This window comes from Diabrotica virgifera, chromosome 4 (assembly GCF_917563875.1).
Source record: "Diabrotica virgifera virgifera chromosome 4, PGI_DIABVI_V3a".
Lineage (NCBI taxonomy): Eukaryota > Metazoa > Arthropoda > Insecta > Coleoptera > Chrysomelidae > Diabrotica > Diabrotica virgifera.
Genome location: NC_065446.1, coordinates 160034547 through 160059468, shown reverse-complemented (window position 1 = coordinate 160059468; position 24922 = coordinate 160034547). Strand labels below are relative to the sequence as shown.

The window sequence follows — 24922 nt, the reverse complement described above, 5'->3', positions numbered from 1 at the left end:
GTGTTAACGAGCTTTTCCCGAAAAGTGCTTCATTTTTTGGTTATTTCACGTTGAAATAATAGATTTGAAATTTGACGATTAACCCCTTAATGCTCAGTTTTTTTTAAAAAGACCGGCCAAAAAAAATCAATTTATTTTTAATGAAAAAAGTGATGATAGTGCGCAAATCAGCTCAACTAGTACTTGCGTTTATCCGATTACTGAAATGATCGTCACGAAACTGTCACTGGACGATAACAGTTTTTGTTGGAACAATCGGAAGGACGATGCGATCAACGACCATCCTTTTGTTGGAACGTATTTTGTTTACTGCGCAGAAGCGTGATCGTTACATGACTGTTTTTCGTTGTTACAACAATAACAAACATATTATTATTATATTATATTTTACATTATATTTACGTAAAATATATATATTGAAGAATAAATGACCGAATCAGAATATGAATATGCACATTTGTCGGAAAGCGACCCACAAGGAAGGGATCAGTCATAAGTGATAAGTAGAAAAATGATATATTTTTTTGCTTTCATATTGTTATTTTCAAATCTCGATTGCATTTGAGTCTGAAAAATTATAGCAACATAAAATACAATGCCGCTCGAATTATCTCGAGTGTGCACAGTTTGGACAGTTTAGCGTGCTCGAGTTAACTCGAGCGTATACGTTAAGGGGTTAAGAATTTATTTTTCATGAGTTACAACTTTACTTTTGCTGGGTCTATATACTTCAATGAATACGCAACTTTTTTAGGTTATTTCTGTGCTACATTTTTGCTAAGCATATTTTTTCAATAAAATACTTGGGTAATTCTTAAGTTATTTGAGAAAAAACGTATAAAAACGAGTTTTTTTGTAGAAAAATAAACATTTTCAATCGCAAATAACTCGGAAAAGTATTAACTTACTTAAAAAACTCTATAGAACGAAAGTTGCTTAGAATTAGTCAATTTATCCATTTTTGGACTTATCCAAATTTTAATGCAATTCGGAGTTAACCCTGAAAATTACACGGTATCGCCGTATTTCCCGTTCATTTACTGGGCTAAAATACATTGAAATAGAACAACAAAGTAACAATAATCACAATGTAAACACATTCCTAAAATTTTCATTAACAAAAAGCATATCCGGATGGCCAAAGGTATCTTTGCTAAAGAGTAAAAAAGAACCAATAAACTTCTACAAATTAATGCCACGTAAAATTTGGTCCTTAATCAAAGCAATGCTGTAATAGAAAACTTTCAGTGAAAAATTTATCGATGACCTGCAAAGAATATGTAAACAAATTATATGTTGTAAAAAGTTTTATTTACGAGATCATACTGTTTACAAAGGTTTATTATAAAAGTCACTGAGCTAAAAGGTATATGTATGTATAAAAATGTCCAAAATGGATCATTTAAAATTCATCAAAATGTTTTCGGTCCTATCAGACCATCATGAGTGAGCCTTGATAAAAACATGCAGCTACGCATTTTACATTTTTATTCCTAAAGTACACGTAACATGTTGCATATTAGTAATTTAAAGTTTAATTTAATAATTAAAATGCAGGTAACGTTAAAGTTTTCACTCCTATTCATTATGCGGCTGTACGCATATTTTTATCAACACTCAAGCTTATGATGATAGTCTGACAGACCCGAAAATATTTTGATAAATTTGAAATAATCCATTTTGGGAATTTTTACATAAATATACCTTTTACAAAAACAAAGTTTTTATACGAATTTTTTTTATTTCTTAAATTACAATACTTATAAAATTAAAGTTCTCTTCACTGATCAATAACCCAAAGAATGTTTACTCCTGCTCGTCCAAGATTAATTCTTCCCAACATTCCATGCTCAATTTTATTAACTTGGTATATGAAAAATAATATACTGTGGAATAAGTTATTATAACCCTACAAATTAAGAAAGAAATTATTTTCATTTTTAATGACATTTGAGTTTAATAACAAAGAAGTAAGAAATTGTATCGATAATGCACGAGTAATATATTTTTAGAATATCTTCATTCCACAACTATTTGATTAACAACTACAGCTAGACTAGTCATAGGGATAATACCGAAGTACGACCTTTCACAGAGAAATTATTAAAGTATTTGTTTTTGGAAACCTTTCAGAATGCTTTTCATATGGAAATGCATATTGTATTTTGCTCTTTTTCCGAGTTTGACTGCTCGTTTAATAATTTTAGTTTTAAGAAAAACCATTGTTTTGACGAAGATTCGGCAAGGTCACATTAGTTCTACTTCTTCCTAATGTTCGATGAGAACTGATCTCTAGGAAAACAAGTAAACAATTTGATTTAAGGTACTAGTACACTTTAGAAAACCAAAAATAAGCAGTTTTTCCTCAGAACCTTTCTTAAAAATGAACATAAAACTTTTTACATATTAATATCTAACTCTTAGAGAGTACAAAAGATATATCTTTTTTCATTTATGCACGTACGCTAACACCGGCGGATCCAGCAACCTTGCAAGGAGGCGGCAATGAAATAAAAATTTTCTCGCCAAGGCGATTTAGATCGATTTTATTCACAGTTAAAGTTTCGGCACCATACAGTAAGAACGAGAACACGTAGTAGCGAAGTAGGCGGGTCCTTTATGCCAATTTTAGGTCTCTGTTACATAATACTTTGGACATTCTTTTAAAACCGGCTCTTATTCGGAAGACTTTATTAAATGGTCAAATAGATTAACTCTGCTTTTTTAAATATACCTATTTAATTAAAATGGACATACATCTAGAGTTTATAAATTTAGGTAAAGTTGCCTTAATAACATTTAATAATAATTTTCTAAAAGATAGTAAAACTTGTAATTTGGTAAAGTTTATCAGTAGTAATACCATAAAGACTAACTATATTTGTTATTTTAACCTGGACATAATAGTAGAACTGTTCAACGCTATCTATACTACAGGAATCATCCCTAGAGAAATGTTGACATCAGCCTTTGTGTGTTTGCCAAAGAAGGTGAATGCAAAAGAATGCAGTGACTACCGAACCATAAGCTTAATGTCACATACCTTGAAAATTCTATTGAAAATTATCCACGCCAGAATACACTCTAAACTGGAGCTGGATATTAGTGACACTCAATATGGGTTCCGCAATGGTATGGGTACCAGAGAGGCATTATTCTCCTTCAACGTGCTGACACAGAGATGTTTGGATGTTAACCATCCTCTTTACGTCTGTTTTATAGACTACAATCAGGCGTTTGATAAAATAAAACATGATCGACTCATGGAAATCCTAAAAAATAAAAACCTAGATGAAAGAGATTTAAGACTAATAACACACCTCTATTACAATCAGCGAGCAATAGTAAGAATTGAAAAAGAAACATCTGAAGAAATGGAAATAAAGAGAGGAGTCAGGCAAGGCTGCATACTATCACCTCTATTATTTAACGCTTATTCTGAAGAGGTAATGCGAGAAACTCTGGAAGATGAAACAGTCGGCATAAGAGTAAATGGAGTCTTAGTTAACAACATCAGATATGCAGATGATACAGTAATAATAGCCGATAGTTTACAAGACCTGCAAAGACTCATGAGTAAAATAGTAAGGTGTAGTAGGGAGTACGGACTCTCTCTCAATATCAAAAAGACGAAGTTTATGAAAATTAGTAAAAACAACCATAATACTAATGAAATCTTGATAGTAGAGGGCCAGCAGATCGAAAGAGTAAAAAAGTACACTTACCTAGGAACACTTATAACAGAAAATAATGACTACACTGCAGAAATAAAAGTCAGAATCGAAAAAGCACGTTCTAATTTTATAAAAATGAAAAAGGTCCTATGTAGCAAAGATTTAACATTAGCTCTTAAAGTACGCCTAACAAAATGTTACGTCTACAGTGTTCTATACTATGGAGTGGAATCATGGACGTTAAATGTAGAGACAATGAGACGACTTAACGCCTTTGAAATGTGGACCTATAGAAAAATTATGAGGGTTTCCTGGGTAGATAGAGTTACAAACAATGAAGTACTGAGAAGAATAGGTAAAGAAAAGGAAGTTGAACTTACAATTAAAGAAAAGAAGCTACAGTATCTCGGACATGTGATGCGGGGCGAGAAGTATGGCATCCTACGACTCATAATGCAGGGAAAGATAGATGGCAGAAGAAGCATCGGAAGAAGACGAATTTCATGGTTGAAGAACCTGAGAGAGTGGTTTGGATGCAGCTCGAAACAACTATTTAGAGCTACTGCCTCAAAAATTAAAATAGCTATGATGATTGCCAACCTCCGTAGCGGAGATGGCACCTGAAGAAGAAGATATTTGTTATTTTAAGCACTATTTAGACCAGGGGTTCCCAACCTTCTAGCAACTGCGTACCACCAGATTATTTTGAAGATTTTGGCGTACCACCAAACATCGGTTTGGGGGGAGGGGGCATAGAATGGAAGGAAGCCCCCTCTATTTTTTTAGAAAACATATTTGCTATCAGAAATAATATGTCCATTGGCTTGTTTTATTATATAATACAGTAGACTCTCTTTATAACGAACACGGGTATTACGAGGTTTCACTTACAACGAGGTACACTTAAGATGTACCATGAAATTTCTATTAGACTATAACACCTTTATACCGAGGCATATTTGGTTATAACGACGAAAAATGAAATTGAAGAATATGTTTCTTTACCTGTTTTTGGCGTGGTGATGGCTATAAATAAATACCCCAACTACCTCTATACAGGAATGTCCAACATCTGTGTGTTTACCGAGGCCAGTGCTGTAATAAACTTCTTCCTTCCTGTTTATCTATGGACCGATATTGAATATTGTAGTAAATTTACAATTTACGATGGCTAAGTATCATTGTTGAAGTCGACCATCGACACCTAATAAACTACGTAAGAGGTATCAAAATATTTCAGTAGTGGGGGTATGCATAATATTATTGTTGTCTGATATAAGATTCGCTTATAACGAGGTAATTAGTCCGCCATTTCAGTTCTCGTTATAGAGGGAGTTCTCTGTAATAATAGTCTCCCGTTTTATACCGCTACGCGGCTTTGGGATTACAGCAGGGTAGTCTGCTATATCTAGGGCCTACGGTATACAAGGAAGGTAACAGGGCCAGTTCTACGCTTCAACCGGCTATTATTACCCCTGGTTTTTACCCCGAGTACTAATTTTATTCAGGCTGAGTCGACGTGGAACCTATCTAGGTTTCGAACCCCGGCCTACCTGCGTGGAAGTCAGACATCTACCGCCTGAGCTATCCGGGCCCATATATTTTATCCAGAAGTCAAAACTCTTCTCTTTAAAAGATTTCTCTTTAAAACTGTCTTCTGTGAAATCGATGAGTGTTTCCTGTAAATCCTGTAATTAACTCATTTGGTGGTTCCTGCAAAAGGATTTGATTCAGTCAAGTTTGGAATAATCTTCAGAGAAATATTTATTAAAACATTCTTGAATAGATTCCAAGTGAAGAATTATATTAGCAACCACATCTGGTATTGAACATATTTCGTTTTCGTCAACAAATTATGACAGCGTTGGAAATGCAGAGGCATCCTTGTCCTGTATTTGAAAATATAAATGAACCAACTTTTTCTTGAAGTAAGTAGTTTACTTTCTCATTAGCTGTGAAGGATGATGTGTTTGCTCTCTGAAGCCCCATGTTCAGCGTGTTAAGTCTGTCATTATTTTCTTTCAGTTAAAAGCATTAAAACGTCTGAGCACAGTTTGAAGAAACGGGCGAAAACTTGTGCTGGGATGAAGAGACGCACTGGCACTTCCGTAGACAAAAGCCCATCGTAATCGCTTGTTTCACCCACGCGACGCGTACCACCTGAAACCTTCCCGCGTACCACCAGTGGTACGCGTACCACCGGTTGGGAACCCCTGATTTAGACGAAGACGCAGTGTCGCTCGAAACATATCACATAAATAAATTGTGACAATATAAGTGAAATTAATTTCATTTTATCATTCATTATCTATTAACAAATTCTAGTGTATGAGTTTTAGTTTTGTCAAATCTATAATAATATTTTCTATATTAATTTCTAAATCAAAATGAACATGGAGTAAAGCTAGACCTAACAATCGATCCTGACTCATTTTGTTTTTAGTCTAGATTTAAGGCGTTTTAAAGTAGAACACGATCGTTCTGCAGGTGCTGTATTAAACAACAACGTCACCAATATTTGTAATAGTATTTTACAACGCGGAAACTCGTCTTCATCGCAAAATTTAAAGCTTTGCATAACTGAATTTTTACTCTTTGTACTTACGATCTTAAAAAAACCTCAGAACGAAATTTCTTGAGAAAATACTGACTCTTTAATTGGAATTTGCCTCAAAGAACAAAGGCACTTATTAATTATTTCATCGTCAGTTTCAAGTAGATTTTTGGTAGTAATATACTTAAATTAAATACGTTTATTGTTTCCTTATTGAAACGATATAGGTCTCAAGGAGGGGGCAATTGACTCCATTGCCCTCCCCTTGGATCCGCGCCTGTACGCTAATATTGTAGAGGACGCCAAAGTCGAGGCCTCAAAAAAAAGTAGTTCCAATGGCGAACAGCTAATCTCAGGATTGGGATCTCTGAAGCAAAAAATCGTACGGCATTTGAAAAAGGAAGGTTTCTTACGTGACAATTTCTTTAGTGAAAAATTCCGCAAAAAAAGGATTTTCCGGAAATTTTGAAAAAAATTTGTGAAAAAATCGCCCGTTTTTCTTCAGTTTTTCATGGTTAAAAAATGTTTATTTTTTGGTCAAATTGTGGTAAATTGTCACGTAAAAAACCTTCCTCCTTCAAATGCAGTACGACTTTTTTGCTTCAGATATCCCAATCCCGAGATTAACTGCCCGGCATCATTTTTCGAGGCCTCGACTTTTGCGCCCTCTACAATATTAGCGTACGTGCATAAATGAAAAAAGATATATTTTTTGTAGATATTAATATGTAATAAAAAAATATGAAAAAAAAAAAATTTTAAGAAACGCTTTTCTTTAGTTACGAGTTACTAAAATTAAAAATATAAAAAAAAATCAACTAAAAAGCAAAAAATAAAAAAAATTGAAAAAATCTAACACATTCGTCAAAGAAAAGCGTGACGCGTCTTCATCGAATAAACAGTTTTCGCCCCACGCTTTTCTTTAACGAATGTGTTAGATTTTTTCATTTTTGCTTTTTAGTTGATTTTTATATTTTTAATTTTAGTCACTCGTAACTAAAGAAAAGCGGTTCTTAAAAAATTTTTTTTTTCATATTTTTTTATTTTTAGTCTTAAACTTTTCAAACATTAAAATATAGCGTCATGTTTATTAAAATATGTATAGGTAAAACATATTATGATGCACTAACATGAAAAGTAGTCGGAATCGGCAAAAAATTTGAAACTTTATTGTTTATTTATGAAGCATAACGTAAACAATTAATTACAATTTTGTAAAAGTTTCAAGTTTTTACATTGTAAAAAACAAGAGAATTTAAGCATTTTCCATTAAAATAGTTTTTTTTTATTTAAACAATTAATAAACATAAAAATTTTATTTTTTATTGACTATTCGTGTATTGTCCCAACGAATAATATGTCTGCAAATTTTCATTCATTTGCATTGGAGAAAAGGCAGTCAAATTAACGTCTAAAGATTTGACGCAAACTATTGAACTAAATAAAAGCGTTTAAAAAGTTTTAAGTTCATTTTTAATAATGGTTCTGAGAAAAAAATTCTTGAAAAAAATGATTATTTTCGGTCTTCTAAAGTGTACTATTACCTTAAACCAGCCATTAAAATGACAATCGGGTGTAACAATTCATTGTTTTAATCCTGTTATCATATTGTGACTTGCCCACGTAACTAAAATTGCTTGCTTGACCCCAAGCTCAGAGCTACGCCCAGTTCTGCGGAGTCCCAAGTCAACGAGGAGTCGACGGAGAAGGGAGTCAGTTCGATTAGCTGGAATTTTCATTCCGACCACGTATGTAAGCGTGGTAGCGAGTCGGACACTTCTAACTCCTTAGGCTAGAAGGAGAGAGAGGCAAAAACCACTCTTCTGGGATGTAGTGAACTTAGGGACTTTGATTTTATTGGACTCTCTGAGACGCTGCAGCTAGAGTTTGGTTAGCAGAAGAAGAAAAACGGGCTCGACGAGAGCCCGTTACGGGATTTCAACTGTGGCTCCGTAAGGGTATCGACACTGCAAGGTGGATTCTTTGGAATCTGCATGGGGCAGCCCCTCCCCCTAGGTCAGTAGAACGAGAACGTCAAGAGGATCCCTAACCCAGTTCTGTCTGAGTTAGTGAACAACCGCGAGCCTGGCGTCGGGCCAGTCGGAGGAAAAAAAGGTTCGTCAGTATTAAGGATTCTACCCCCCAGACGATTGACCGAGCTAAGTCTCGATCACCCCCCCCCCCCCATGGCCCCTCCGCCAAAATATGAGGATCCACGCAAAGTGGATCCCCTTTTATATGAACAGAAAAGAGAGGAAAGCGACGAGGAAAGCGAAGAAGAAATCGTGGAGACATCATCCGACGAAGACATGGAGACAGAAGCCCCGGCAGGGAGAGGAACAGCGAAAAGGGCTAGGAGGACAGAAGACGTGAGCGACGACGAGGACAAAGCAAAAGACGGAAAAGCAGCCATAAAAGAGATGCTAAAACAGATGCAGGAAGAGGCAGAAAAGATAGACCAACGAAGGGCAAAAAAGGAAGAAGAGATGGCAAAACAGAAAGAAGAGATAGCCCTACAAAAGGACGAAGAGATAGCTCGACAAAGAGAAATAATGGCGAAGATGACTAACCAGATGAATGTACTGATAAACGAGCTGAGAGAAGTTCGGAAAGCCCTGGAGGCAGAGGAACAGGAAAGGTACAGCCGAGAATCGAAAAAAACGGCCGAAAAGCCACCGCAGGATAAAGAACCGAAGACAAGAAAGAAGACTTCCCACCACTGGCATCCAACACGAGCCCAGCCCAGAGATAGACCAAGAAGGCAGCCCCCCCCCCCCAGAGCAAAACACAGACGGTGAGACGCCTGCCTTGCGGCGACCTGGCGATTCAGAGGCAGAGGACATGGAAACAAACGAAGAAACCACCGTGTTGCCCGAACAACAGGCAACACCACACAGAAAGCCGCCTGTAATTAAGTTACAGAGCGTGAACGAGACAGGGGCCATCCTCACCATAGCCCAAAAACTAAAGTTTACACGACGAACAAAATCTCCAAGAGTGGTAGAGAAACACTCATCCAGGCGAAAAGCCTGGACGACTACAGAAAAATGGTGAGGATTATAGAAGAATATGCAGAGGCGCATAAAGACAAGAGGTTACACCTCCACACCACCAAAGAAGAAATCCAAAAGAGATGGAGAGACAACACCAAATAGTATGCCACGCAGCTAAAAACATGTCCACCAGAGCCGGCCCCAAGAGGAAACTCCCGATGTTCGTACTGACTCTGAATCGTGAGGACGTAGACAGGGCAAAGCTGATCACCAATCTGTGCCACATGAAGGTAGTGGTAGAAGACCTACGAAAAGCGACAGGGCCAACGCAGTGCTTCAACTGTCAGGGCTTCCACCATGCACAGAACGCGTGCCACAAAGAACCCAGATGTGTGAAATGCGGAGAAGATCACTTCTCGAAGCAATGTAAAAGACCTAGAGAAACAAAGGCAACCTGCGCCAATTGCCACGGAAGCCATCCCGCAAGCTACAGAGGATGCCCAAGATGTCCAACCTGGAACAGACCAACAAACGACAACAGGCAACCGGTGTCTCCTATGCCAAAGCCACACAAGCCAATAACCAACAAGCCACCACAGCGATCCTCCCAGACGAAGACTACCTGTTCAGACTAGTCACCAACATAGTGACCAAGGTAGTCCAAGAAGTCATCCAAGATACCGGACAGACGATCAGGTAAAACCAGCATACAAACAAAAAAATCATAAAAAAGGCGTAAGCCACCAAAAAAATCATAAAAACAAAAAAAATCATAAAATTCTAGAGCGTCAAGCCATTGGACGGAGCCCAGTGGGGCTTGGTACAATGGCTTGGGGCCCAAGCAAGCAATTTTAGTTTCCGCGGATAAGTAATTAGAGGATAAAAGGCTTAGAGCGCTTAACGCTGGCCTAGTTTTTTGCATTCGATTAGGGTACCACATTGGAATCTTATTACCCAGGGTTCCATTGTGAAGAGCATTTGGCTACGATAGTTGTGCCCTATCGCGCATCAGCGTGCTATAGGGGGAAAGCGATGGCCTGGGGCATTGGAGTGAGGTGGGGTGATCCCTGTTTTTACTCGGGCCAAAACACCTCGCCCCAATGAATTGTTACACCCGAATGTTCCTTCTAGAAATCAGTTCTCCTCGAATATCAGAAAGAAGCATAACTAGTCGGACTTGACAATAGCCGAACTGTGACCTTGCCGAAACGTCATCAAAACGGTGGTTTTTCTAAAATTCAAAATTATTCACCGCGGAGTTGAACCTGGAAAACTGGAGATATCACACATTTATATAGCAGCCGTAGAAAAAAAACTAGAGAAAAAATATGTTGTCCAATAAGGGACTAAAGAAAAAATAATATAAAATAAACAAAAACTAAAATCATAAAGTAAAAATAGGAACTTGGAATGTGACATGTAATTATGACAAAATATTAAATTGTTGATTAGTGTCGAATCGTCGGCCTTGAACGAAGATATGTGCAGAGGATTGGAAGCATTTGAACTATGGCTACATCGGAAAATACTTAAGAACCCGTGGACTGACCGAGTCACAAATGACGAGGTCATCAGAAGAATGCAGAAGAACCGAGAGGTACTGACCACCATCAAATCTTGATTTTTCGATATTACAATACTTCAAACGCATTTATTTATTTATTTATTTACTGAAATATACATCCACCAGGTATAAACCCATAAAGGTGTACATAAGAAAACTATATTGACTGAACACTTGATGACAAAATATAAAATAATATAAAGAATAACCAAAAATGTTTGTGTTGTTAATACACATACACAATAATAAAAAAAAACAAAGACCTTAATAAAGAAAAATAACATGACTTCAATTCGATAAGCTATTGCGTATTTCCCGTTTAAAGATGTTAAAACTAAGAAAAAAAATGTCCACAGATCTTAAGTTATTTACACTTCTGCACATACTTTTTATCGGACAATAGAAATTATGTTGCGAATTAGGCACCGAAATATGAAAAGTTACACCTGAACGTGACACAGCCCGTGGTACATTAAGTAAGTAAGTAAGGTATGCTTTATTATCATAAAATTTTACCAATTTGTGGACAAAGCTTATACAAAATAAAAAAATATAATAAAAAATAATAAAAAACTACAGACAAAACAAAAACAGAAACAGACACCAAGTAAATGGCGTGAGTTATACTACTTAATATAATTTTACAGTTATTAAGTACACATTAAAAAATTTAAAATTTTGCAAACAATATGTATAAAACGTCAGAGCAAAAAGAAGGCGAACAAGGAAAAGGGAAAGGGAAAGTAAATCAAAAGTTCTATGCCGCTGCAAATATGTACAAAAGTACTCGAAAGTAATAATCCTGCAAGTCAATTTGCTGAATTCAAATCGTTTATAAAAAAGTCATTCACTGTATAAAAAGCTCTCTCTAGCAAATAAGCTTTCAAGGCCTTGCGAAAAGCGGGAAATGCTGTAATAGATTTGATGTTAGATGGCAGGTGATTGTGCATTTTTCTCGAATTGTATAGTATAGAGCACTTAACCAGCTCAGACCGTGGGGTTGGCAGATAAAGATTATGCTCCACGTTTCTAAGGGGATAGTTGTGAGTGGGTCTCTCTGGACCTTCTGATACATATTTGCGGATTAAACAAACGGATTCAAAAACAAACAAAGAAGGAAGAGTTAATATTTTAAATTTTTTAAAGAATTCTTGGCAATGAACTCTGCTATTGAGTCTCAGGGAGTAACGAAGAGCTCTCTTTTGTAGTTTAAAAATACGCTCAAATTGAGTCGCACAACACGTACCCCAGAATGGAAGGGCGTACCGAAGATGAGACTCAAAAAGGGCATAATAAACGGTCCTAGATGTTGACAAATTCATTTCCGTAGCAACTGATCTTAGCGCAAAACAAGCCGAACTGAAGTTTTTGTGTAAGGCATCAATGTGCAAGTTCCATTTTAGAGACTTATCCACAATAAGCCCTAAGAACTTCACCGATTCAACTACCTCTAGACTGTTGTTATTAAGTACTAACGGTTGCATCACACTGTTAAAGTCTATAAGACAAAGCAAAACATCGCTATTAATTAGACAATTGACAATTTTGAAGATGAATATTAGGCCGTTTATTTCACGCTGCTTACGCAGTGAATGGAATCCAAACTCAGAAAGGAGTAAATCATAGCTGTAGCCTCTAACCGGATCTGTTATATTTTTATATATTTTTTGAAGTAACAATATCTTAAGAATCTTTTTTGAACAGATTCAAGATTAGAGACAAGTTCTGCATGATTAGGATTCCATACCACGCTGCAGTAATTAAGTTTACTACTAACTAGTCCAAAATATAAACTACGCAAAGCTTCAAATAGACGTTACATCTCTGCAGCTTCTAATAATATATCCTAAAGATTTGGTTGCTTTAGAGACCACGGTATTAATATGAGTTGAGAATGTTAATTTACTGTCAAATATAACACCAAGATCTTTAAACTCTGAGGTAGAAGACAGTAAAATGTTGTTGACCTTATAATCGAAATGTATGTTATTGATCTTTCGGGTATAGAACATTACTTTACATTTCTTTATATTTAAGGATAGTTGATTATCGAAACACCATTCATTAATGGCAGAGATATTCTGTTGAAGTTTAACGCAGTCGGAAATATGGTTAATTTTGCGAAATATTTTCATATCGTCCGCATACAACAGTGTTTCAGAGTCTACGATGGATCAAATATCATTAACAAAAAGGAGAAATAATAAGGGACCCAGATTTGATCCCTGAGGTACTCCAGACGTGGCAACAAAACGAAAAGATCGAAAGCCTTGATATTCTACGAACAAACTCCTATCAGTTAAATATGATTTCAGTAATATTTTAAAGTTATTGGAAATTCCAAACTGATCTAATTTTGTTAGCAATTTATTGTGTGAGACTCGGTCAAATGCTTTACTGAAATCAGTGTATATGACGTCCACCTGTTGTCTTGAATCTAAAGCTGACGAAACATATTCTGTAAATATACAAAGATTTGTTGCCGTACTCCGAGCTTTCACAAAACCATGTTGACTGCTTGTAATCAAACAACGCACATGAGCATACAAGTAATCTGTCAAGATAATTTCGAACAATTTAGAGAATGCTGATATAAGAGCGATAGGTCGAAGTTATGTAGATATATTGTTGGAAATGTTGTTGTCTTAAGAATGAGGTTAAAAATTACAAGTGGTTCTATGAATGACTCGAAGTGACATTTAAGTTTAAGCATTATGCGAAATGAATCTAGATGTGCCATCCTACAAGCCATGCTGCAAGGAAAATATTTGGAAAAGGAGGTCCAGGAAGAACAACATCCTGGTTAAGAAAAACAAAAAAATGGAAAACCTTGAATTATTCATGTCTGTTTCTCCGTGAATACAACTCCTCCGTTATTACAATAAATATAATGACAAATCAGGTGTCGAATGAGAGCTCATAATGTAAAAAGGTGAAACATTTAATCTTGGACCTCCGTTCCAGAGGAAGTACTGAAATCGTGAAATCGTACATCAATCGAGGCAAACTTATACGAACAGTTAAAATATCAACTTCCGGTCACATTGGGTGAAAACCTAGGACTTTTTAGTCCAATTGCTTGTCTTTCTGGAAATATATTAACACAGATACCTATATGTCATCATATAAATTGTACTTACTTTTACCATTTCATATATTTGATGTCCTACAATAACTCTATAATGTGGTGGCTTCTCTGAAACTTCTTGTATATAAAAACTGTTTGAAGTCAACGTAGTAGGTGCTTTATCAGCAACTCTAATAAAATGATTACCGCTGAACGCTTTAGTGTCAGGCATATTAGGTAAAGGTATCAATTGAGTGTCCAAATAAGAAGCAAGAAGATGCATTACGACCTAAAAGTATACACAGTACTCATTTTTATTAAAGTAAATTATTTATTTACTATTTCTACAGAGTGTCCCATTATGAGTGGGGCATATAATAGCTGAAAACTCTGCTTCAAAATAAATCTTTTAAGAATATATTATCGATCATTTTCTTTATTACTCAGGAAAATTTCCCTACATTCGGTAATACTTTTTGCCTCATAAGATACACCTTTTAGTAATAAATTCGTTAATTTTACTTTTGCAGAGACACACAGCATATGTAAGTAACCACACTTTTCCTTCTAAATGTTACGCCACTGGCGGCACAATAATTCTGAAGAGGTTTAAATTTTTGTATATTTAATCAGTAAGTAAATCATTTATTTCTAGTAGAAATGCATAAAATGCGAATATCTTAGCAAACTACGTAACCGTAATCTGTCTATAGTTCGTCTCATCTTGACTTTACAGTATAAGGAAGATAGGCAATGAAGTCCTTATGAGAGTTTTTAGCGCGGTGATGCCGATTTTATCAAAAATAATTTGTAATCGAACATCAGAGAGGTTAAATTAAAACTGTTTTAGAAAGGCAATCTAAAAGTTTAGGATTAATATGTCTAATAACTATAGTATATCAAATAAACTTAAACGCATATGAAAAAAAAAATTGTAGATTGTCTTTCTGAAACAGTTTTAATTTAATTTCTCTAATGTTCGATTACAAATTCTTTTTGATAAAATCGGCATCACCGCGCTAAAAACTCTCATAAGGACACTGCATTGCCTACGTTCCTTATACTGTAAAATCTAGGTGAAACGGACTATAGATCTAGAGTATAGTTTCAAAATTGTAGGCACTAAATTCGAAGAAATAATGATGACGATTCAACGTTTTTCTTGTTCATCCAGTGGCGTACAATGTTTTTGTAAGAGTCAGAGGTAACTCTACTTGTATTGAAGAGTTTTTACAAATTATATGTACTACTATTTTCTTCCTAGCGTTAAGAAATAGTATTGGCGCGCATACGGGTAATATGACCCGTATGACCCGCAAAAAATGCGCAATAACTACCTCTTAAAATCTACCAAATTCCATTTGCATATCTCAACCGGTTTTAGAGCAATAAATAAATCGTTAGTTTGTAATACAAATTTCAACATGCCGTGTCTCGGTAAAGAAGCATTTGCGGACATGTTTGTCAAACAAACTGTCATTCTTTTTTCATGCAGGTAAAGGTATCAATTGAGTGTCCAAATAAGAAGCAAGAAGATGCATTACGACCTAAAAGTATACACAGTACCCCTTAAAGTTTGTCGCACTTATTTAGAAACACCCTGTATTGATGAAGAACATGGCTAGTTGTTAAAGTACCTTAGCGGACGTATTTGCGGACATTGTTTGTAAAACAAACTGTCATTATTTTTTCATGCAGAATTACCCCTTAAAGTTTGTCACACTTATTTAGAAACGTCCTGTATTGATGAAGAACATGGCTAGTAGTTAAAGTACCTAACTTTTTTATTATTAAAAATAAGCGAATGAATAAAAAAACAGAATGGTAAGAAAACCTGAGGGTTTACCCTATAGTTGGGTTTTAATTTCAGTATTTTGTAAACGCTAGAATATTCCACAGGGTGTGGTAAATTTCGAGAAAAAACACAGTTTGATTGGTACACTTCGCGTCATATAAAACTGGTACACTTTTTTTTTCCCAATGTAAACCTGTGTTCAGACTGACAATTATTGTTCGTGAATCACGTCGTTGTTGCCATCACAGATAACGGAATTGCACTAAATCTAAATACAAAAAAATAACGTTTAAAATGTATATTTCGAATTGTAATACATATATTTAAATTCCACACTTGTTCATTGTAAAAGTTATTCATTTTGTATTAATTTCAAATTAAATTTTTAATTTTTCCAGTGTGTTTTATTTATTCTACACAACTTAATGCAGCTTTGTCCTACAATTTACGAGAAACCAATCACACCTCTCGATTTGACGGTAAACATAATAATTTAAAGTCATGTCAAGATTTATGATCTATCAATATTTTTGAATTGAAATATTTTCATAAATTATAATAAAACATGAATCAACGTATGGATACTTAATTGAGATGACGGAAAATTACAATTGTTTTAGTTTTTAGTATAATATTAAAAAATGCGGTCTGTCACACAGTCCCGTTTTTACCTAGTTTGATATAATATTTTCGTTGAACTGGCAACGTTGCCCTAGAAATTAGAATGACACTTGTGACAAGATCAACTTACACAACTTGAAAAACACGATTTTCGGTTATAAGAGTTGTACCAGTTTTTTTTTGACGCGAAGTGTACACCTGGTATACAACGACAATTTATATATATAATATTTATATTAATAATAGCAACAATATTATTACATTGATATTTTTAAAGAATAAGGCAATAACATATTAAAAGAATCACTTAAATCGGACAACAGGTTTAGGAAATTCGAGACATCAACAATTACCCATTTTTAAGGTGGTGCGTTAATTTCTTGGAGTAATGTAGGTAACTTGAAATAATACGATTTTGAGTTATCCCATTTAAACAAACCTCCGTGAATTGATGTGTTAAATTCTACAACTCGACAACTTCCCGTTCAATTATTTGTGACGTAGTGGACCGCTGCAATAAGTAGGTACATGTCTGAGTAGTGCAACGCTGAATGTTACAACTAAAGGGTACAAGCAAAAAAGGTGCTCAAAGGATGTCAATTTTTGCAGAAAATGAGTTTCTGGTTCCCTCTGTTAGCCAGCGATCTCGACTACCATTCTACAAATCAATCACCCCTATGAACGTGTTCAGTCAGGAATAACAACATATTATTTTAATTTCTCTAGTCAGGCTAAGAAGGAGGCAAGTCCCAGCGGTCTCGGTGAAAAAGTGCTATGTCATGTTGTACAAATAGGCTGATGCCATCACGTTTGAGTTTGCATACATTCATTATCTCAAAAATGGGCAAATTTGAAGAGAAATCCTCAGACAGGTCGATTTTTATTTTTAAATTAGGACTTTTTGGCATATATATATAATACTAGTGACGTCATCCGTCTGGGCGTGATGACGTAATCGATGATTTTTTTAAATGAGAGTAGGGGTTGTGTGATAGCTCATTTGAAAGGTTATTTAATTTTATATTCAGTAATATAGACATTAACATAATTATTTATAGAGGGTGTACAAACATTTTTTTTAAATTAATTTAGACAAAAAGAAGAAAAAATTGTTTGTACACCCTGTATAAACAATTATGTTAAGGTTTATATTACTAAATAGATAATTAAATAACCTTTCAAATGAGCAATCACACAACCCCTACTCTCATTTAAAAAATAATCGATTACGTCACCTCGCCCAGAGTCCTAATTTAAAAATAAAAATCGACCTGTCTGAGGATTTCTCTTCAAATTTGCCCATTCTCGAGATAATGAATTTATGCAAACTCAAACGTCCTCATTTATACTACAGTGTCGCGCCCGCTTGATTAGCAATTAAAAAACAAAGGGATTTTCGATATTGTATTGCAAAAAACTCTTCGGGATTTCATCAATCAATGTTTAAAGAATATCTACCTACCTTGGCAACATTGAAATTTTTAGTTAAATGTCCGATTTAGGGTTAAAAATGGCTGATTTCGCAATTTTCAAAATTTTTAATCGCTTATATAACAAAAACTATTAACCTAAGAGAAAAGTCACTAAAGACCTTTTCTGTTTGGAATGATTCAAAAAAGATAATTTTAGGAAAAACCCCTAATCTTTCCCCTCGCCTGGCAAGGTCTTATGCTCTTCAGAATCGCCTGTCATTGTACACATTTCTTCTAAATCACTTACTCAAACACCTACTTAAATTTAAACTTTACAGGAGAAAGTTTATTTTACCCCCGAAATTTGCACTTTTCGATTCACCTGGTAGATACACGTGCACGGCTGATGCCTGTCAGGTTATGGTTTTTAGCCTTGGTGTGCTATGAATTATCACTAGACAAATTTCTAACCTTACAGGACGACCGTTAGTCGGAGGGTTCACTAGCTCTTAGACTATATTGCGACGGAGATATTATCTGAAAAAATCCAAGACTATCGTCGTGAAGGAAGAGAAATCTACTATTTAAACCAAACTTGGCTGAATCAAGGCCATACTGTCTCAAATGTGTGACAAGATTTTGAAGTCAGAAAGCGTCAACAAGCCTTTATTAAAGGGTTGTCCATGGGTTTGAAAACAAGAACGGGCAAAGGATGCGAAACTCATTGTAACACACATGGCAGTGATTCGGGTTTTTTTCATAACAACTTATTATTCTTCGAATCCAAGAAAATTAATATTTATCATGAAGAAACGGACGCTCAAAAATTTAAAGGTTAGTTTTCAAATATTTTATTAAACCTTGAACCAAATTGTGTCGTCGTTATGGACAATGCGACTAAACGTCTTATTTTAAAGCAGATAATCCCCAGTAGTCAATTTTCCATTCTTAATGGGACACCTAATTTTGTAAGTGCACGTAAAACATGTATATAAAAAAAACTTACTGCACAATCCGTCGGTAGTGATTCGTCCCACTCTTTTCCATTATATTTACCGCCACCATTCCACTTAAACTCGCTCATGCACCCACCTTTGGCCAGGTTTCTGATTCTCATTTCCAAGTATTCTTGGTTGGTTGTAACCTCCAGGAATGGTATCAAAGCCGGTAATGAAGGAATGAATTGAGACACTAGAGCTGTCTGAGCTGTCTTTCTTAATCTATCGAGTCCTACTGCACCAATTTTTACGTCTGACAAACCATGTTTATCCAAGGAAGCATTGATTCTGTCAAATTCTGCTACTAAACGTTCCAAAATAGTTTGAGATATCCACTACAAATCAAAGAAAGTGTAGGTAAAATAATTTTATGTGTAATTAACAAGATAAGATTTTAAAAATAACTACAGGAAATTTTGATTATGAAGAACATAAAAGTACACATTCAAAAATGATATGAGTGCGGCAAACAATTCAAATACAATGGTCAAAAAGTTTTAAAAGCCGATGATTTCTAAATTATTTTTATAATTAATCAAGTGTGAAAGCACAGTAACATTTGTTACTATCTTGTGTATGAAACTGACCCATACATGCGAAGACCCAGCAAGATCGCGAAACTTCTAGTGACTCACTACTTGTACTACTCAGTAGTAGTGCAGTCACTGAAGGTGAATGTGAGCTATTACCTTCGATTTCGTTAAACCTCCAGCGATTTTAATGAAACTCGGTGAGTGGTTAGAGGATACCTCAAGGAACAAAAGTGACATGGTGCCAATTTGCGCTTTTCCCCGGAGGTGAAAATTATTTTATTAAAAATAACTCCATAAATCGATAGACGGACAAATTCTAAGCAAAATTTGTTATATGAAATTATTAAAATAAATCAATACTTCTTGAGTTATTAAAGATAATTTTTTTAAATTTTTTGTGAACAAAAATGCATGTTTTGAAGCTTTAATAATAAATTAGATAAGAAAAATCTAATAAATGCTCACTCGACCAACCTTTTAATATTAATTCAAAGTGAGTTGTAGATAATTGAATGTATTTTTTTAGGTGAGTAGTCAAATCTAAGTATTCAAGCTTAAATAACGGGAGAGCGATACATTTTATAACATATCTTACTAAGCACTTATCAAAATACTCAGAATTATCTATCAAATGTGCTCCCAAAGAAGTTGCATTAAAATTTATGCTCCAAAAATTCTTAAAAAAAATGTGATTGTTTTTATTAGAATAACTCCGTTAATTTTTATGATATCAGGTTCATCTAAATACCATTTGAAAAGTAATTTCAAGGGCTACTAAATAGGGAACTTGCACTAAAAATTTTTTTTGTATAAAATTGTTAATTTATGTTTTAAAATGTTATATTCAAAATATTACGTCTTAACAATGAATAGTGTACGTACAACATCTAATCAAAGTTCCGCGCCTAAAATTTCCGTTTTAAACAACTTCAAAAGCGAGACCTGTGGTCTGACGTCACAGGCCACTCGTATCGTTTGTCCGTTCGGGGTGGGCCATTGCATTTAATGCAGTTTGCCCATAGATAAATAATATAGTTGAAATATCTTGTTTTACTCTGTGGCAAAAATGATTTTTTCTGTGACAGGCAAAATATTAACATTTTATCTTTGTTGACATATGTATCAAGAAGTTCTTTTTTATGAAAGTTCTTTCTTTGTTCGTTTCTTGTGTTGAAGAACAAAGAAGAAACAAGTAACTTAAAAATAAACAAAACTTTTAGTAATAAAAGTAAGAGTAACTAAAAAGTATTGGTGCTACTATAGTATGCGGTCTACAGTAAGGTTTCTACTATAGCTTCCGGTCTACCGAGGGATGTGGTGTAAGTATAAGCCGAGATGATAAAGATATTAACTTGTAAAATTACAATAATGATTCTTCTTATTTATGCGTATTATTAACTTTGTAAAGAAGGATTTTGTTGCTGCTAATCACCATAATCTTTTCTCAGAAGGCTTTGAACACAATAATGAAAGGCTCCAGTAGGTACTAATAAACATTACAATAAAATATAATCTTTATTATAATGCAAATTACACCGTAATCTTTTCCAGGATATACGAAATCCTTCGATTAGAGGTAGGTAGATCAAACCCTCGGGGTAAACCGTATAAGTACTATAATATAATGGTACCAAACTATTGTTATAAACGGTTTAAACATGCTTATTAATAACTCTTACTTATTTGCCCTGACACCTCGCATTTCTCCAATAGAATAGCTGTTACTACTTTTTATAAAAGTTGCCACGATGAAGAACATCAACGGTAGGTAAGTTAGTCAGATTGACCTTTTGAAAAACCCTCGTCCGTCATATTATGCGTTTTAAACTCTTTACAAGGTAGCACTCAACTTTATCAATTTCAGTTTAAAACTAAGCTGATTGGGGAACTACTTATTACAATATATAAGATGAACATAAATAATACCTAAGAGTTTTTCATTAAAGACGATTAAAATGTAATATACCCGTGATACCTACCTTAATCGCGTTGTTTCCGCCGGTTCACCGTGGCTGGTGACGTAGAACCAATAGAAGGACGTTCAAGAGCCTCCTAAGATATTTGAATTTTATAGCATTTTCAAAACGTCGTAATTAGCGTACGGGTTAAAAATATTTGTTTTTTTCGCATGCAAGCGTTTTAAGATCATGTTACCTTATGTTTTTTAATATCATTTTAATATTTAAAAATTTTTGCAAGTTCCCTATTGTATTAAATTTCTCTTAAATCCCTTAATTTTTTTAATAAAAGGTTAGAGCGCTCCTGTTACATGGTTCTCGCAGTAAAATTTAGGCTTTAAATGTTTCTATCTCGATTATTTTTTATTGCTACAAAATTATAAAAAAGTAAAATATTTGTTTATTTTTCACTTTTTCCTTAAAACTCTTAGTATAGTTTCTCTTATGTTCATCATATCTTGCTTAATTATGATGCCATCAACTTCTTCTGGAGCTCATTTCATAGGAATTCCTACGTACTTTGACAAGTGTTTAGTAAGCATATTTTATAAAATGCTTAGCTTTCCCGTTTTTTACGATTGAATACTTAGATTTGTGTACTCGCCGAAAAAAATATACATTTAAGTACCTAGTCCGTCCCACCTTGACTTTACAGTATAAGGAACATAGGCGACGAAGTCCTTATTTTATCAAAAATAATTTGTAATCCAACATTAGAGAGATTAAACTAAAACTGTTTTCGAAAGGCAATCAACAATTTTTAGGATTCGTATGCGTAATAACTATAGTATATCACATAAACTTAAACGCACATGAATCCTAACATTGTAGATTGCCTTTCTAAAACAGTCTTAATATCTCTCTAATGTTCGATTACAATTTATTTTTGATAAAATCGACATTGCCGCGCTAAAAACTCTCATAAGGACTCCATTGCCTATGTTCATTATACTGTAAAGTCAAGGTGGGACGGACTATAGTAAATCCACTTTGAATTAATATTAAATGGTCATTCAAGTAAGGAATGTATTCGATTTTTTATTATCTTCAAGTTTGGTAATGATAACGTTTTTGTAAAAACTTACTAGTTTTTGAGTTATGTATTTATGAAAAACCGCTTTAAAACATGCATTTTATTTTTTTCACGAAAAATAAAATCTTTGATTTTTATAACTCAAAAAGTATTATATTAATTTATTTTAATAACTTTATACTTATAGCAAATTTTACTTAGAATTTGAACCTCTATCGATTTATGGCGTTATTTTTGATAAAATAATTATTTTCACCCCCGAAAAGGGATTTCATTCACCCCCAGGGTAAAAGCGCAAGTTGATACCATGTCACTTTTGTTTCTTAAGGTACCTTCCAACCAGCCAGCAATTTTCATGAAAATCGATGTAGGTTCAACGAAATCGGAGGTGAAATCCTTCAGTGACTGCACTAGTAAGGAAATTTCCAGAAAGCTTAAGACCATCTTTTGTGTGACTAGATACACCAGATTATTGTTATTCAATGAATCAGTATATATTTTAGGATTACGAATAATTGATTCTAGTAAGTAGTAGTCTAGTAGTAGTAAACTATAATTAAAATTCCTGTTACAATATTATAAAGGAATAAAGAAGTAGAAGACTTATATATAGAAGAAACATTCAGTTCCAAGAGCAAAGTTACAAAAAAAGTAAACATTCATGGAATTATCAAAGCAGTATTTACAGTTAATATGCAAAATCCACGAGGAAAATGAACTTCCTGTAGCTTTCTGTATACCATAAATCACAAAAATACCAAGTTTTTTTGTAAAAGGTATATATTAAAATGCCCTAAATAAGGGTCACAATACAAAACGTTTTCGGATTAAGGTTTAAGGTTTTCGATTTTCGATCTACCATTAAGGAATCCATCATCAGTGTTTAAAAGCCAAAAATTGCATGCCTGAGCCACCAAAATGTATTGGGTAAAAACCCTTTAAATGTAAATGATATGGTTGTTTTACATATTTATATAAAGATCATCTGATGTTAAAGACATGCCTGGATGTTACCCAGGGCAACAGAGGACTCTTCCCACGTGGTTGTAATTTTTTTTTGGAGAAAACTTCACATATTGGATATCATTTAAAGGGTTTTTACCCAATACATTTTGGTGGCTCAGGCATGCAATTTTTGGCTTTTAAACACTGATGATGGATTCCTCAATCCGAAAACGTTTTGTATTGTGACCCTTATTTAGGGTATTTTAATATATACCTTTTACAAAAACTTGGTATTTTTAGTTAGTATGCAGTTTTTCTTAGAAAGAGGATTGTAACAAGTCCTTTTATAAAAAAATATATACAACTTTATTAGATGACCTACCATTCTTAGATTTTCGTTCCATTGGGTCAAAGCTACGCTGTCAACATTAATTCTTGTCCATACTTCCAGTGCTGAAGTTTGAGCAGGACTCGCAGACTTGTCGTCACCTTTTAAATTGGGACTGCTTGGTGTTTTCCCTGAAAGGAGAAAGGGTTTTTTTAAATCCAAGATCATACTTTTCTCATTTTCGGGCCGTTCACAGTATTGTGCTAATGTATAATTAGTTAAAATTTCGTCTTATAGTTGAAATAAACATATTCCCAGGAATGAAATTAGCCATTTCCTGAAACTTCATGTTGAAAATTTAGAATTTTTTTCATATACTAATATTTTCAATAAAAGACATAAACAAATCAATACTTTTGAAACAATTACATTTATATTGACAGGTTGATGCAAATCACTTGTTTGTAAATAACTATTGAATGACTTCTATTCTGACTGTATTCGAGTATCGGATTAAAAACAAAGATGAAAATTGCTTCTTCTGATTTTTATGTAACACCAATATTAATTCAATTTTCTTCTTTTTTAATCCGATTAAACTCAAAGAGAGACAAATAAATAACGCATTACATACTTAATCCCAAAGATACTTAAATTTTGTTAAAAATAAATTTGTTTATTTAACCCCCTCTGTGGCTCAGTGGTAATAGCGCCTACCTTTGGATCGAAAGGTCCGAATGGTCGTGAGTTCGAATCTCACCAGGGTCAGAAATTTTTCGTTTATTATAAATTAATAAATGAAAATAGTTTCTGTCCTTGTGGGATCGATACTTACCGGAGGGACCGCAGACGTTTGGATACAATTAGCGTCTCTTTGCAAACACAATGACGTCGACTTTGCAAAGTAACAAGACGCTTACTCAACACACACACTACACATGACACTAGTTACCTAACTGCAAAAATTAACCGTACCTACCATGCCAATGGCCATTAGTTGTCGAGGCATTAGCTAAATAAAAAAAATTGCGTATTTATAACAAAATAAAACTATATTTTTTCCTATATTGCGGACCTTTTAACGTTCTAAATGCAAATTGTCTCATTTGAAAACTGTATAATTATTTGAACAATCTTTGTTTAATTAAATAGTCTTTATTTCAAATTTTGAAAGAACTTATTAAATGGTCTTTATTTCATTAAGGCTATGGGTACATAATTCGCAAATATTTTACGTGTATCCCTACTTTTTCTGTCTTTACACGGCAAATTACGTGTACTAAAATTTACACTGGTATGGATATGTAAACATTACTAGAATGTCATTCTACTTGAAAATGTCATCATTAATTTAAAGAGATTGGTTTTGAATGTTCTTGGATAACTGTTATTTTTAGAATTGCAAATTATTAATTCAGTTAATAAATGTGATAATTTTTTCACTAAC

General features: G+C 34.2%; 1 protein-coding gene across 4 annotated transcripts in view; it reads right to left on the bottom strand.

The window, feature by feature from the left end:
* Window positions 1-1289: 1289 nt before the first annotated feature.
* Window positions 1290-24922, bottom strand: part of LOC114339121 (transmembrane protein 209) — a 120543-nt gene continuing 96910 nt past the window's right edge. For 3 of the 4 annotated variants that reach the window (XM_050648454.1, XM_050648455.1, XM_050648456.1), the window contains exons 7-10: window positions 23530-23666; window positions 18687-19013; window positions 13926-14141; window positions 1290-1909 (exon numbers count right to left, since the gene is read on the bottom strand). In XM_050648454.1, the coding sequence (XP_050504411.1) occupies window positions 1781-1909; window positions 13926-14141; window positions 18687-19013; window positions 23530-23666 (809 nt within the window). In that variant the 3' untranslated portion in view covers window positions 1290-1780. Of the gene's footprint in view, window positions 1910-13925; window positions 14142-15323; window positions 15400-18686; window positions 19014-23529; window positions 23667-24922 lie in introns of those variants that run through there. The other variant, XM_050648457.1, reaches the window with a different exon arrangement.